The sequence below is a fragment of the Galeopterus variegatus genome, unplaced genomic scaffold (genome assembly GCF_000696425.1).
Source record: "Galeopterus variegatus unplaced genomic scaffold, G_variegatus-3.0.2 Scaffold3836, whole genome shotgun sequence".
Lineage (NCBI taxonomy): Eukaryota > Metazoa > Chordata > Mammalia > Dermoptera > Cynocephalidae > Galeopterus > Galeopterus variegatus.
In genome coordinates this window covers 76,974-93,683 of record NW_007729947.1, presented here as the reverse complement: position 1 = coordinate 93,683, position 16,710 = coordinate 76,974, and the positions used below count along the sequence as shown (strand labels likewise).

Genomic DNA, 16,710 nt, shown 5'->3' with positions numbered 1-16,710 from the left:
GTAATTTATTAATTGATTACAGTCCATTCCATGGAATATATATTATGATTTTTCAGTTATTTATTCCCACTCCGGTTAATAAGAATTTGACTCAACTCACGGTACTTTAGAGGGTCACTTTGCTGAGCCTGTAGCTGTCAAGAGAATTTACATTTCATGTCTTGCTGCTAGTGACCTGCACTCTTCCGCCCCCAACTCTCCCCCCAAAAAAAGGAAAAAAGAAAAGACAGCCCTAAGTTGCATTCATACAATGCCAGCATCTGGCTCACTGAACCATATTCTTGGAAGATCTTGTTAAAAAATTCATTCAAGAGCACCACACCATAAAGTCTGATTTAGTGTATCTTGGGGAGGTGGGGGCAGGTGTCTAAATCCTTCACAAGCCCTCTAGGTAATGTGGATGCAGGTAGCCTAGGATATTCACTTTTCAAAACATTAAAAAGAGAAAAACCAAGGGTGGGTAGAACCACTGGGGTTAGTTAGCGTGGTCATAGGAAAAGCAAAACATTATCTGGCTGCAGAAACACCTAGAACCACCAGGTGGACCAGGGAACTAAATTAGGAGGGATATAGAATCAATGAATTGTAATCAAAAGGGTAAAATCTGGGAGTAAAACACAGAATGCTAATGAACTAACTCTGTATTCCTTTCTAAATTAACGGCTTGCCTATCTGAAAATTGTACCTAATTTTTGCATTCCCCAGGATTTCCATGAATATTATGAATTTGCATTTTGGCTGGAGAGAAAGAAGAGAGAATAATGTCGGAATATTTCTGGCCTCTTCCCTTTCGTACCCTTTCTTGATTTCCCTAGAGAGGGAAATGTACCAGATATGGAAATATCCTAAAAGACTTCAATTTAGGAGTTTCCTAGATCCATCATCAGTCTGTTCATCATTTCATGGAAAAAAAAAGTATGTTACTAATGCAGAGAAAAACACACATACCAACTAGAAAGACTGCATCCGAAGCTGATTTTCCATATTGCTGTTCCAGATATTTAGGCAGGAAGGAGAACGAACTAGCAAATGCGTTGACCTGTACCACACTTAGAATTATGAAAAGCATGTATATTGAATTGCATGAAAGACTTTTCATGAATGGTAAAAAATCTGAAATGAAGGAATGACAAGTGTCAAACTAACTTGTCAAAATAATTTTTTAACTGGCTTTTTCTGAAATATCAACCTCCTCCCCAAATTATGTTTCTCTGTCTTGTAATGCACATATGTTCATTAATTCTTTTTACTTCTTCCAAGCTAAAGTTATATCATTGTTTCGATAGCTTCTGGAAGTCAGTGATGCAGCTGACTGGGTAGGCATCAGAATACAAGTTTTGCCTTCACTAAGTCACTATTGTGTCTTACAGCAAAACTATACAGTGACCAAAATATTGTCTGTGTCCACACCATTTCCTTTTCATCTTTTTCTTTCTTCTTCTATTAATATCCTCTCTTTTCTAGAGATCATCTAGAGTAAAAGATGCTTGCTTTGTTCTCTAAAGTCTGGAAGAAAATCAAGAAATATTGTCTGTGTCCACACCATTTCCTTTTCGTCTTTTTCTTTCTTTTTCTATTAATATCCTCTCTTCTCTAGAGATCATCTAGAGTAAAAGATGCTTGCTTTGTTCTCTAAAGTCTGGAAGAAAATCAATTTGATAAAGACGTTCACACTCAGATATTGATATTATCACTTCTTAAACATTTAAAATGAAGATGTATGTGGGAATTAATGAGATATAAATTTGTTCAAGTACCAGAAATTTTTCTGCTTTGTCAGAACATCAGTTTTGGTGGTCCTGCCAACAGTTCACAACAGAATGAACTTTACAAATACCTGGAGATATGTTTAAAGATACCAGCACCCAGGTTCCACTCCCAGAGATGCTGATTGATTTGGTGCATATGAAGGACTATGTAAATGATTAAACCAAAACTTTCTGTGTTTGAAAAAGCTCAGAGCCAAATTTGCATCCTGTCTCTAGCACATGTGCTGGGTCACACCACTGCCATTTTGGCTCAAATTCTATTAGGACTATGTTTTCTGTAAAATAGATTTTTTAAAGCAGATAGGGCCAAATAAATAAATTTATATAGATATATTTATTTATTGAGTGTTCAGACTGATATGAAGTTTTATATAAATGCTGATCTTTAATAATTCCGCTTCCAAATTATATGATTTATTTCCTAGTAGTAGCCTGGGAAGACTCAGACTACTTAGACATCATTGAATGGTGACTGTTCATGACAAATTGTCTTACAGCATAGCACATTATAATGTTAGATTAAAATACAGACACATCTATACAAAATAAAAAGTAAATTATATGGTATTTAAGGTTTTTATATTTGCCTTTAGTGAGTCCATCTTTTTCCTTCTTGGCTTCTTCTCTTTGTTTCTCTTCCTTATCATTTTTAGTGATGTCAGCATCATCCTCTAGTCCTTCCTTTGGAAGTGTTTTGGGCAAAAAGAAAAAAGGAACGGCAGTGAGCACATTCACTCCTGCACAAATCAAAAAGCCAAACCACCATGCACCAACCCAACGAGTATCAGAGGGAGTTATGGTCAGTTCATCTGTAAAAGAACACATACATTTTTATTAAAGACATTATTCCTGCATGAACTATAGAAAATCATTAAAATTACAATTCTTATATTTTATCCAAGTTAAAAAAAAATTGTATATAATTCAAACATTTGTAAAACCTATCTGATAATACATGGTGTTACAATATAGTTTAACAATAAGTTAATCTGACTATTTGTCCTACATGTAAGGAATTTATGAATAGGTACTTACTAAATAACTAAATGGTCTATTTCATTACCGACAACTGATTGCTTGATTAAAAGAAATTCAAAGCTATATGCTTAAATCTTTTGAAACTAAGAAATATGGTTGAGGTACAGTAGAAAAAGCACTGGATTTTGAGTCAGAAGATGAGCGGTTTATCTTGCTCTACTGTTCACGAGTTTGAAGTACAATATTTGTGAGGTTAGCTCACCTGTAAAGTGGAGACAATCTATCTAACAGAGGGTCAAGTAAGGCAAAGATTATATGTGATAACATACCTGAGTTGCTTTGCATAGTCTAGACACTATAAGTAGATTTTATTGACTTACCTGTGTTCACAAATCCAGTGTCCACATAAATGTTTGCACAGAATGACCCTAACAAAAGTCCAACCAAAAGACCAATGATAGCTCCTGTTTTTATAACCCCTAAAAATAAATAAAAATATAAAGTTATAGTATACTTTTATGCCCACATAAAGAGTTCTGGTCCCATGAAAAGCCTGAAGGTTGAATTGTATTTGCCTCAGGTATTTTTAACTTAGGCATTCAATTTATAAGCAAATTAAGCTTGGTGTACATATAAGTAATGTTTATTTCTATGAATGTTGAAAAAGAAGCCTCATAATTTAAAGCCACTTTCTCTAGGCCTCCAAATTCTCTTTTATGCAGGGTCACAGGTAAAGATTTGGTACAGCAGCGTAGGCAATCCCAGCTGGGATCATGCCATTGACAAAGCCATGATATAGAGCAAGGTTCTTTTGCTGCTTTTCCATAGTCACACTTTTGGAGGAATTCTAAAGCAATGCTATGTTATGATGAATTTCTTGTGGCACATTCCTCAGAAAAGCACCACTCTAAAATCTTCAGTGTGAAACTTTCTTCCAGCTGTGTCCTCGATATTACGATCCTTCCCTTCAGTTTTATCTTGCTCTCCTTTCTTATCCTCCACATTCTTTTCTGTTTGCTTCAGTGTGAAACTTTCTTCCAGCTGTGTCCTCGATATTATGATCCTTCCCTTCAGTTTTATCTTGCTCTCCTTTCTTATCCTCCACATTCTTTTCTGTTTGCATCAGTTCCCTCTGTCCTCACTTGACTTCTCTCACCAGCTATCACGTGACTTGTCTACAGGTGGCAATCTATGCTGAGCCCTCCCTGGTCACCAAATACCCAGACATGAGCTTCTTCAACTTTCTTCCTTTTCACTTCAAGATTTGTCTTTGCCTTTTGTCTCTGCTTTCTCCACAGTTCCATAGCTAGTCCATCCTATACACACCCGATTTCTTGCTAACAGCTCCTTCTGTCTTCTTGAGGTCTTGCTCTACTGAACTCTCCTGCTCTTATGCTTGTTTGATCTCTCTGTATTCGATTTCCATCATATCTCAAATCCACCCTCCCATGGCAATCTTATCTCTCCCTTTTGATTTTATTTATTTTCTCTGCATAGATAATTCTCAAATTTTGTGTCTAATCTTTACATTCTCTTCTAAATTCTACAGTCATACATGGAACTGTTTTCTTGATGTATATCTATTCAATTTATAGTTGTCTGATTATACATACACACGGGTGCACACACACACACACACACACACTATATACAGTCATGTGCCGTATAACAACATTCAGTTAGCAACAGACCACATACACAACTGTGGTTGCATAAGATTGTAAAGGAGCTGAAGGTGTGTAGTAGGCCATACCATCTAAGTTTGTGTGGGTACACTCTATAATATTTTCACAACAACAAAATTGCCTAACAACGCATTTCTCAGAATGTATCCCCATTGTTAAGTGACACATGACTGTATATACACACAATAAATATATATAATTAATAAGGATATACAATTATGTAGTTATTTTTTTTACTAACCTTACATGGACCACATCTTATTAGTCATTATGAATACGGAGATTATCACAGTTACTTTTTTATATTACACATCCTAATATTTGTTGAATAAAGAAATACATATTACAGCAAGGTGTTTGTTGATTGCAGGAGAGTGCTCACATTCTTTCAGTATAAGTATGTGTAGGGATTTGAAAAGACTGACTAGAAAACTCTGAAAAAGCTTATTGAAAAATTAGCGAGTCACCAAAAAGTACCAAAAGTTATTTGGAGTGATGATTCCTAAATATTTTAATCCATCTTGATTATGTATAGGTCTGTTTCTATCTTCTCTCAACCTCTTTAATTTTTCTGTTTTTTTAAAGGTATGTCTACATTAATAGCAAAATGTCTCTATACTCAAGTTATAATTTTATGACCAATTACAGATGGAATAACTAGAGAATACTCAGATAAGCAAGTTAGGCATAATAAACTTAGAATATTTTGGAGATTGGAAAACAACATAAGAAGGTGGGTCTTGAGTCGGCTATTATGCCAGGTGACATGCATGAATTTTTTTTAAAAAAGTAATTTTAAGAAATGTAATCAAAAGCATGAAAACAGAGATTTGTAAGAAATATGAAGAAGCCTGACAAGTATGGAGAGATTGTGAAAAAGAGAAACTATATAGGAAACTAAATAGATAAATAGATAAATGGAGTGCAGAGCCATGAGTAATAAATGGAGAGAAGAGATTTAATAAATCAGCCAGTGTATGTCATAAATATGATTCAAACAATGTTTGAGAAAAATTACACTGCAAGCATGTTTATAAGAAATCGATAATATACTAGAGATAAAATGAACAATAAAGAAGTTAAACTCCTACTTTATTTCTGATTTTAGTAATTTGGGTCATCTCTCATTTTTCTTGGTTGTCTGGATAAAGGTTTGCAAATTGTATTGATCTTTGCAAGAACAATTTTAGGGTTTTTTTTAATGTTTTTAAATTCTCTGTTTCATATATTTCTATTGTAATCTTTGTTATTTCCCACTTATATTTGCTTTTGGTTTACTTTGCTCTACTTTTTCTGTTTTCTTATGGCAGAAGTTTACATTACTAATTTGACATTTTCCTTATTTTTAATGTAAGTGTTTACACATATAAATTTTCCTCTTAGCACTGCATGAGCCCCACATCCTATAAATTTTGATATGTTGCGCTTTGATCTTTATCTCAAAGTAATCTCTAATTTCCCTGTGATTTTTCTTTTTACCTATTGTTTATTTATGAGAGTGTTGTTTAATTTCCACACATTTGTGAGTTTTCTAAATTTCCTTCTGTTATTGTGGTCAGAGAACATATTTCCTATGATCTTAGTCTTTAAAAAAAAAGAAAGAAAAAAAGGAAAAACTTAAAACAACAAATAAAAGAAGTTCATGGAAAGATTTCCTTATCTTTCAATTCTATTTTTCCATGAACTTTTTTGAAGTTGCCTTGTGTTTATATTTTGTTTGATTGTTTTTTATGCAATTTATCTTGCTAAACTTAGATATTTAATTTGTGCTCTTGATTTCTTTTTAAGTAGACTTTTGATTTGCTTAGAAATTAATTTGCCTTTGAAAAGCTTATTCATCTTCCTCTATTGAAATTAATCTGATACTTTCATGCTTTTAGAAGACTTTAGAGAGCTACTTCAAATAATTGTAAAGATTATAAAATGAATATGTAAATTTTAATAAGTTTTACATCTCCAGTTTTTGTGAAAATGTGAATCTGTTATTCAGTTTACGTATTTGTTACTTAAACAAATAAATGTGCACATCCTTAAAAAATATATAAGTAAATAAATAAGAAGTAATAATAATGTACAAATAAAGTAACGAGGACCTGAACAAAAATAGAGGTCGTGAAAATAATGAGAAAGGTTTTGAACGTAAGGGATATTTTAGGAAAACCACTGGTGAATCATAACAGATTGAATATAGTGTAGTGTCCAGAAAATGAAGCACCAAAGAGAACTTCGGGGGCACTAGATTAGTGGTATTTCCAAAAGCAAAAAGCAGATTTAGCAAAGTGGCTTATACGGAATTAGTATATAATTGCTCCATTCAACCAACTTTTATCAATGGCCACCTGTGTCAAGGCGTTCTGCTTATCATTTCTAGAAACCACTAAGCGTCCAAGTAAATAACTAATTTCTACCCTCATGGAAATTAGGCGGATTTTCAAACTTACCAATTTATAAAGGAGAACTTGTGATCGAAAATAAATAAATAAATAGGAAAAATAAACTTATAAGGAACTTAGGCAGCTACAGAAGATTTTCTAACTTACCAATATATAAGGGAGAGTTTTCAGATTTGGCAAAATCTTCTATGTAGGAAATACCCAAAGGCATGATGGGAGTTTCACCCATCCCACGTATAGTATTTCCTATTAGTACACACACCCACATTAAGGACTTAACCTCCTTCACACACTCTGCATTAAAACAAAAAAGACATCGCATTAGTGCTTTGATCATAAAGTGTGAGTGATACTTAATTCTAAGTTTTCTGTAAACATTTCAGTTCTTATGTGACTATGACACTTTGTCAAAGATTTATATTACTGTGCTAGCAATGAATCATTGGGCTATCCCTATTTCAGTTTCTGACAGAGTATGTAGGCATTGACAAGTGTAAGTGGGGTGCTGGAGACAGTTCCTACTGGGTTGGCGGAGATGAGTATACATACCTCTTCCCAATTTAGTGGTTAATGACAACACATGGCTAGTTGGATTGGAGGATTACACGACAGAAATTAGCAAACACTAAAATTTGGGGCTTTTTTCCCCCCAGAGATTCAGTTTAGCAGAAACTACTAGAGATTCAGTTTACCAGAAACTACTGGATCCAGTTCGTGGTAGGAGTGCTACCCCATTCCTACACAACTTTGGGAATAGGGGAGGGAAAAAAGCACACAAGTATCTTTCCTTAGAAGTGATATGATATTTGCAAGGTTTAAACAAGAGTCTCACTGAAGTTTGATTTCTCTGCAGCTCTAATTATTTTATAGAAACTAAAAATACCTAACTGAATAGTAACCACATTTTCTCCACAGAGCCTATTGTATTACGTAACAGCCAAATAACTTCTAATAGAGAAATCTACCCCAATCCTTGCAGCAGCAGCTGCTTAGCAGAATAACAAAGACTGAGGGCTGGCTGGTTAGCTTGGTTGGTTAGTGTGGTGCTGATAACAACAAGGTCAGGGTTCAGTCCCTGCACAGACCAGCTGCCAAAAAAAGAAAAGAAAAGAAAAAAAAAGACTCAGCCAAAGGGAATTGAAAGAGGATAAGATAGGGAAATCTCTGAAGATTTATATTTACCTCTTTGACATTTGTTCTGAGCCGAAATAGCTGTTAAGCCCTGACAAAGCCCTGTGAGGTCATGTTTTCAGGGAAGTGAAGAAAAATGTACTCTCACCTCCTATCAACTGGCCAGGTGTCACCCACAGATGTGAGAGTCCTGAGCACAGCTGGGTCCAGGAATTTCTTGTGAAGTCATTCCAAGTTCAGAAAACCATAGTCTCCATTTCTGGATTTTCAGATTTTTTTTTCTGTGGTGAATACAATGATTTGTGCCTAGAGATCATAGGCAAACTCTAGGCCTATTCTAGGGCAAAACTGAAAATATCAGGTGCTGAAAGAATCAACACACTTTTCTGGAGATATACCAGAGTGGGACAGTTTTGATATATCTGCTACAGTGTGGATTAGGGTCTGGGTCCATCTTTATCAAAATCCAGCTCAAGAAGAGAGCACAGGCCACTGCTGATGTCACTGTTCTCCTTTGTTTTCCCAGGGGATTTCTTTGGCTCGGAGCTTTTGAGGCAGCTGTTCTTCAGCTCTGAAACTATTTTGGTTCCCTCTGATTCCATGGTGGCAATGAAATTCTCAGCCTTGGGAACTACTGCAACTTCTACTGACATGAATTCACCATTAAAATGCCTCCATCACAAAAAGAATAGTTCTGGCCTGAGGCAAGTCAGCAGAATCACCTCCAGACTAAATATCATCAGATTATATACGTCCTTTAATATATGAAGGAATGGAGGCCAGCAGGTGGGTGCCTGTGTCTACAGAAAGCTAGAAGAAGCACCACTGTTTACAGATACTGTAAAGTAGTGTCTCTGGTAAAGAGGGAAAAGGGGCAGAAAGACAAGTTCCTAGTTCCATAGAAAGGGAATAGAGAAATTCCTAAGTATAGCATACATGCCTGCCTTCCCTGCTATGGAAGATCAGGGATATAAGTCATCTGAACTTTGTTTCTATCTCCATTTCCTCTATACATGATCATATGGACCAAATCACCAGCATAAATCCATCCTTCTAAGATGTTTCCATCAGTGGGATTAACTCTATAGTGATCCTTGGATGAATGTCTTTGACTTATTTTTAAATAACCATTTTAAGAAATAGAAAGACGGTTTTAATAAATACACTCAAATAAAAGAGGAATAACGTTGTATATTATTAGTCATTCTTATTTCCTACCGTGATTCCCTCTGATATCCCTGAAGAGAGAAATACCTTTTGTTCATTTACCTTACTTACTTAAGCAAACCCAATATCTCATTCAAAGCCCTTCATTGAAAGTGTTCAATTATGGGTCGGCCTGTGGCTCACGTGGGAGAGCGAGGTGCTGACAACACCAAGTCAAGGGTTAAGACCCCCTTACCGTTCATCTTTTAGAAAAAAAAAAGTGTTCAATTACAAATTCACTGAAGAGAAAACAGTAAAACCAAGTAGACAACCTGATGGATCCTGCGTTGGTCTTATAATTTGTGTTCCATTTTCCATACACAAGAAATTGTTTGAGGACAAGTTGCCTGAAATTGAAACTGTAGATTCATATTCGTATCTGTATGAACGCAGAGAAAACACGTCTATGTTAAGGAACTGATGAGGACAATGTGGGCATTATGCGGATTATTATCTCCTGCTTCACGACACCCAAACCCAGTAAAAACGTCTTTTCATTTTGCCACTCTAAACATCACAAGTTAATATCATCAAAAAGAACTTGCAGCTCACTGGAAATGTGCAATCCCTTTATAATTAGCTTTCAATTATCTGCATGTGGATTATCTAATCTATCTTCAGCCTTCTGCTATTTTTAGGTGATCTTTTCCTGGAAATAATTACTGTGGGATAAGGAACAAAAACTCAGAAAAATAAGAGAGAATTAATAAAGTATAATTAAGAAGATAAAGGCTTTTGGGGAAATAACAACAGAACAAAACAAATCTTCAACTTTGGATTTTCTGAGGTTTGCTCCTAAGAAGCAGAATCTCCACTTTCTGAGAATCCAAACAATAATTCCTCTGTGGGTTTCATTAACTCCTAAGAAAAACAAAACATTTTCCCATTGTAATGAGAATCCTTGAGAGAATCTCAATCACTGTGACAACATAATGTAATGACTTTTTCTCTTCTCATAAGAACAAAAGACCATGACATTTAACTGCGGCAAATTACCACAAGTCCACTTGTCTTTCTCAGAAAGTAAATTACATGCTGCAAGAATGAAGGAAAACATGTCCAAGCTGTCTCTCTTTGTTAGAAATTATGATGGATTGCTTTTTATATTCCTATTAGATAAGAGAAAGCCAAAAGAAAACTTGCCCTTCTGAATTCCACATGAGCTAAAGAGTGTTATGCTTGGATGCCACCAAGAGTCCTAATTTCTATTCAACAGGACATAATAAAAAGAGTCAAAATACCTTCCCCTAGAACAAAGGCCCAGTCATGCCCACAGAGCTTGGCTCTGAACTGTGAACAAAAGCTTCTGTCTCCATACTCATGATCCCATGAGACATGGCAGCTTCAAAGAAATAACTTTGGTAGAAGGTGCAAAGAAGTGTAAATAATAGCTAAATATTACTTGACATTGTTTTGGATAGAATCAGAAATAGAAGGACAATAAAAACTCTTTTCCTAGAAGCATCTGATCCCTTTAAAAATACCTGAGAAGATAATATCTTCTGTTCATTTAATTTATCCACTTAAAAACCAATAAGTCATTCAAAGTCCATCCATTCCCATAATACCAACAAAATTACAATACATGGATTTTAAAACAGAAAAGGAAAAGGCATAATTCCACAATGATAAAGAGAATGGGAAATTTGACAATGAGGAAGAGTAACAAGATTTTGGAAGCGGGAAAGGAGATAAGTAAATGGTCACTAAATCAGAAGACATGAGAAATGTAACCATGAGTGTCTGCAGGGGAGCATCCAGCGTACGCCACACACTCCTGGGAAGTTTCAGGCAAGACGCTTATAAATTTAATCACTTTGGTTTAAAGTGTATATAAGGAACAGTCAGGCTCCCAGAGACATCCTCTGCCACTCCTACTGAAAATGCCCATTGACTCAAGTGTGAACAGGCACATTGAAGATATGAAAGCCATACTAAAAACTGGGGTATTAAGTGAAAAAAAAAATACACACACACACATACACTAAGAAGTGACATTCCCACTCCTACCTGGCTTCTACCTCCCGAGCAACAGATGAGAGAATCCCTGCCTAGGATAACTAAGAGGTTATGCACAGTTTGAGGTCATCTGTAAAACAGCCAGTCCCTGTGCAATTATCCTCAAAGAAGGCCTCCAATAACTAAGTCCTACACATGTATTCAGAACTCCCAGTTAGCCTGTTGTTGTAGCTGTTACTCCTGTCTCTTAAATATGGATAGGTAATCAAGGACCACCAGGTATATGGGAGGGAAGCCCGTAAGAGTAAAGACAGATAAACAAATAACAAACTGTACACTTGGAAGAGCAAGAGGCGGCGAAGACAGATGAGAAAAATTTAGATGGGAAAAGACATTGCATTCTTGAGAGAATAACAAAATGTCCCTTAAAATGAGATATTCAAAGAATAAGAGACTGGAAATTTAAAATATGATAGCATAAGTTAGAAAGCCATTCAAAGGTTTGGAAGATAAAGTTAAATCTCGCGGAAAGTAACAGGGAGACAAGAAGATAGAAAATTACAGAAAAAGGATGAGAAAAACATAAGCTAATCTAGGATGTCCAATATTCAAGTAGTAGAAGTTTCAAAAAGGGGGAAATAGAGGAAATAGAGGGGAAAGAAAAGGGGGGAGGGTTGATGTTATCAAGGAAATAACATAAGTAACTTTTTCCAAAAGTTCCAAATAGAGGAAAAGAATTTATGCCAAGGCAATTATTATGAATTTCAAATTTTGGAGCTTAAAAGAAAACTCTATTTGCTCTCAGAGAAAATAAACTTGTCACAGCAATTACAATGACATAGGATTCTCAATAATAACACTGGATGCTAGAAAACATTGGAACAATGTCTTAGAAATCCTTAAACAAAATATTTTTAACTTAGAATTTTATTCTAGCCAAACTAGCAATCACGTGTGGGAGTGGAATAAGAATATTTTCAAATACATGAGGTCTTACATTTCATATTTCCTTTGCACACTTTCTCAGAAAAGTTTTAGATTATTTTCTCCACAAAAAAGAGTGAGAGTAAGAATTAAAGTAGCAGACATGATACCTAGGATAACCGAATGCAGGAAAGAAGTAAAGCAAATTCCCAAGGATAATAATGAGGAAAAGTCCTAAGAAAACAGCAATGCAGCTGGCCTAGAGAGTCCCCAGTTCAGATGACAGATGGAGAATTGAAGGTGATAGGAGAGGTATCTCCAAGACAAAATGAAACCCTCTGATAATGCATGAATATATTGAGAGGACTTTACTCTACCAGTGGAGAATGTGGAAAATACAAAGAAAGACAATCAAGTTTAAAAAATAAGGCAATTATTAAACACAGGGAAAATAAAAAGTTACGTAAGAAATAAATGATAACAGCATGGTTCAGTGGTGAGAAATATTTACATAGTCATACACACTTAAATAGTGAATATGATTTCATAGTAGGAATTCAATATGTATTACATAACACTAAAGTACTGAAAACTAATGGGATAAATATTTGCTTAGAAATATGGAGGTGAATATATGAAAAAGCTAAAAGAGTTACACGTGGTTGCCTCTGGAAAGCAGTAATAAGGGACAGGGAACAACACGTTTTCAACTTTGCACATAAATTACTTTGGTAAAAATTAAAATAAAAAATCAGCCTTCATGCTGGTCTGTCTCTTGGTGACCTACAATTAAACAGAACCTCACTGTAATTAGAAGTATCTAAATAGCCCCAGGAAGGGAGTAATCCAAAATTTTGGCAGGTCCTAAGAGTCTTTTTATCAGACTCAACACCATGAAAGAGGTGTCCCAAAAGCCTATTTCATAAATTGACAAAATGTGGCTACGTAAGTGTAAGAGAGGCAACCAAGAGCACAAAACAGACTGGTGGAACAGAATCCACATCTTCCAGTACCCCTGACAGTGATCTATGCTTTTAGAAAGCATTGCTCCTAGAAAGGAAAGTCCAAGTCTCATTTCCTGCAGGTGAAAGTTGAACCAAAAAGACCATCAAAGACTGGAATACTCACCGGTTCATGAGGAAATGAGGTAAGGCTTGTAAGAAACACCCTAAGCCCATAACCACACATCCGACACCAATTATTACAGGTCTATGCAGCTTGGTTCCAAAATAACTCACAAATATAATCAACACAAGATTTCCTAGGAAAAAATTAAGAATACTCATCTCAGTAAATTTGAACATAACAGCCTCACGCAAGCATTTGCACTCTAGCATTTACTGTATAACAACATTCACAAGTACTGGGATTGGTGCTGGAGATGCCCGAAACAATCAAATAAGACACAAGCCTGCCCCAAAGGAGAGCCATGTAGACAGATACATAAAGAGGTCTGTAAATTAGTGCTAGATCTTATTTGTGTTGATAAAAAGCACAAATATTATTATATGACAAGTTGTTTTAATATTGTGATAATTCTATTTCAATTTAATTGGCTTCCTTTGTACCCATGTAGTTTTTATGTTATGCAATTAAAAATATTATTCTGTGATAATATGGCATCAGATTGCTAAAGCGGTCTTGGCACAGAAAGATTAGTAACCCCTTCCAATCCTTGTTGACTCGCCCTCACCTAGAAGATAAAAGTAAACTCCGTAGCAAGAACACAAGGCTCTCCACAGCCCATTTCTCACCCCTGCCCATTTCTCCAGGCTCATATCATAGTAATTTCCACCAGCCAATAATATTGGGCTGAATGTTGTTCCCCACACAAGCTACCACGCTGCCTCACCCTTACGCTGCTTCTTCTATTGGAATTCCCTCCACACTTGACCAACCCCAGTTCTTTACCTGGAAAACTTTTACTTATCTTTCAAGAGCCTGTCTTCCCTAAGTGAGGTTGTGTCCCTTCTGCTCTTGCGGTACCTTGTTCATATCTATGTTACCACAGCTACTTCATTTAATTAAAAATCATTATTTTGCATCTATGCTCTCCAATAAACTGTGAGTGGAGATTATGCAAGGACCATGTGAGTTGGTTCTAATTCCATCATCAGGCTCTAGCACACAGGTGGTACAGAGTAAGAACTGAGGGACTTGAATGCTAGGGGCAAGGTCCAGCCTTACCTGTTACGGTTTTGCCTTCCCTCAACCCTTATGTTTCTTTCAGATATTGGTTAAATATACAGAAACAATTTTTACCTTGAAGAAAGTAGAGCTATTGTAAAATTAGAAATATATATTTCTTTGTACCTTTGTTCATAGAAGAAATCTTTCTCTCCCTCATCCCCTCTCTCTGTCCTCACATATTCTCAACCATCCACAAAAATCAGAACGTAAGAGTAGATTTTATTTTTCCCCAGAGGCTGTTTCTGAAATAAATTCAGAGACATGTGAGAGCAGATTCTTATTCCCTCTGCCTCCAAGACACAACAGAAGAAAAATATTTGCTTGTTCCTTTGGTCTCCCATGATATCTTCCAAAAACAAAGATAGAGCCCTTAGTTTCCCTTAAGGTTATCAAATGATAGATTTAAATATAAACACTCTAAATACTCTGCTACCCATGCCAGATAACCAAGAAACTATTAGAATAAAAAGGATGGCAGTGGAATATGTGGCAGTATTTAGGCGTTATTATGAAGTAATATTCAAATAAATTGTTTCTAATCATATTCCCAGGTTAGCCAGGCTTTTCAATCAACTTTAGGAAAGGTGTAACTCTGATTAAATGGCATAGAGCAGCAAATAAGGACAATAAAATTCAGAATAGCTTCATGCCAGATAACCAAGAAACTATTAGAATAAAAAGGACGGCAGTGGAATATGTGGCAGTATTTAGGCGTTATTATGAAGTAATATTCAAATAAATTGTTTCTAAGCATATTCCCAGGTTAGCCAGGCTTTTCAATCAACTTTAGGAGAGGTGTAACTCTGATTAAATGGCATAGAGCAGCAAATAAGGACAATAAAATTCAGAATAGCTTCATAGATTAAACAAAATATAAGAAGTAATGCAAAAAAATATTCATTACCAATCTCAAAGCTCCCATTAATGAATCCAACTAGAGATGTTGGGAGGTTGAATTGTCTCTCTATTTGTGTGAGCATGGAGTTCGTATAAGCTCCAGATAGTACTTTGGATACAAATGCACATGTTAAGGCCAACAGAAATATCTAGGAAGAAAAAAATATAAGAAAACATATGAAAATTTTGTTTTTAAACTGTATATTTGCCATTTGAAGATAAAATATCTTCTACCACAAGACCAAGTTTCTCCAACCTTAAGTGACCCTTGAACTTGCAAGAAATTTTAAAATGTGGTCTGTTCTCATCTGTCATGCCATGTTTTCTCTCTGAAAACTCAAAGTGCGACTAATTGATCAGTGATATTGAATTTTGTAGGTAGTTGTTATTTTATAGGTATGCTTTGTACATACATAGAAACAGTCATTCTACGTAAGACATAGCTGATGATTCAGATAGGTCTTCAGCACTATAAGGCTACCTGTAGTACCTAAGAATATGTACACTTTAATGAAAAGAAGGAACGCAGAAGAATTACACAAAGACATTGTTTCTGTAGCAAATTTGTTTAAGTTCTCTCTGCAGGAGAAGTTCCCAGATGACCTTGGCCAACCCAGCTCTTCCCCCTCTTACTTGCAATTCTTGGGCAGAATATATGGAGGGTACAACATCCTGCCTTCTCAGAAATGAAGGAAATGTTTGAAACAATCTGATCTATGTCCTTATTCTTCCCAGAATAGGACGTTCTACAACACTTGAGGTTAGGGATCTCAGTGGTGCCAGGATATATAAACCCAGGGCAAAGCACTTTCAGGGTCCTTCAGCTAAGGGGAGCCTGTGTGTGGGACTTCATCTTCTCTGGGCAGCTTTTCCTGAACCTTCGGGGACTGGCTTGCCATGGATCCTGGGCTTCTGTTTATTCTTGCTGCCTACCTGTGTGTAATAAGTTTGCTTGGCCTGACATAAATAAGTATAAGTGTTCTGTCTTGCTGGACTCATACTCAAGCAGATGACTTTGTGCAAAACCTCCTGCCAGACCTAGGAAATTTTGTACTATCTTATCCAAAGTAATATGCAAATTATACCATATTAAGACGCCACTACTGCCATAAATTTATTTAAAGTAATATTTTAATTATAAACCGTTAGAAAAAATGTTTCTAAATGGGACAGATACCTGCTGTGATAAACTAATATGCATACTACAAATTTCTGGATGTTGAATCAATCACATTTCCTATGTATTGATATAATTCCAGAAAGCAGTGAAGTTGATGTGATTCATAACAACATCAAAGGCAACTTAACAAATAGAACCATTGCGATTGCCAGGAGCTAGTGCAGTTTTACTAAGAATGTGAACAGTTAAAATTCTGATAGTTTTATTAAATCAGAAATAAAAAGACATCTTTTAGTAAGGAATTTGAAAATAGGAGCACCCTGTCCTGGGTAATAGAACGGTGAGGTAGATTAATTACTGCTTCAAAATCAACAAAATAGGTATAGATTTATGTCAGCCTGAATGGTGATCTCCAACCGTATGCCATAGGGCTTTTTTTTTTTTTTTTTGTCTTTTTT

The 16,710-nt window shown here is 35.7% G+C and overlaps 1 protein-coding gene across 1 annotated transcript in view; it reads right to left on the bottom strand.

Annotated features, from left to right (window-relative positions):
* SLCO1A2 (solute carrier organic anion transporter family, member 1A2) overlaps positions 1-16,710 on the bottom strand; it is a 44,358-nt gene that overhangs the window by 22,080 nt on the left and 5,568 nt on the right. Inside the window, exons 2-8 of the mRNA XM_008586127.1 lie at positions 15,140-15,281; positions 13,174-13,306; positions 9,435-9,541; positions 6,973-7,119; positions 3,128-3,226; positions 2,357-2,578; positions 949-1,113 (exon numbers count right to left, since the gene is read on the bottom strand). Coding sequence (XP_008584349.1) covers positions 949-1,113; positions 2,357-2,578; positions 3,128-3,226; positions 6,973-7,119; positions 9,435-9,541; positions 13,174-13,306; positions 15,140-15,281 — 1,015 coding nt within the window. The remainder of the gene's footprint in view (positions 1-948; positions 1,114-2,356; positions 2,579-3,127; positions 3,227-6,972; positions 7,120-9,434; positions 9,542-13,173; positions 13,307-15,139; positions 15,282-16,710) is intronic.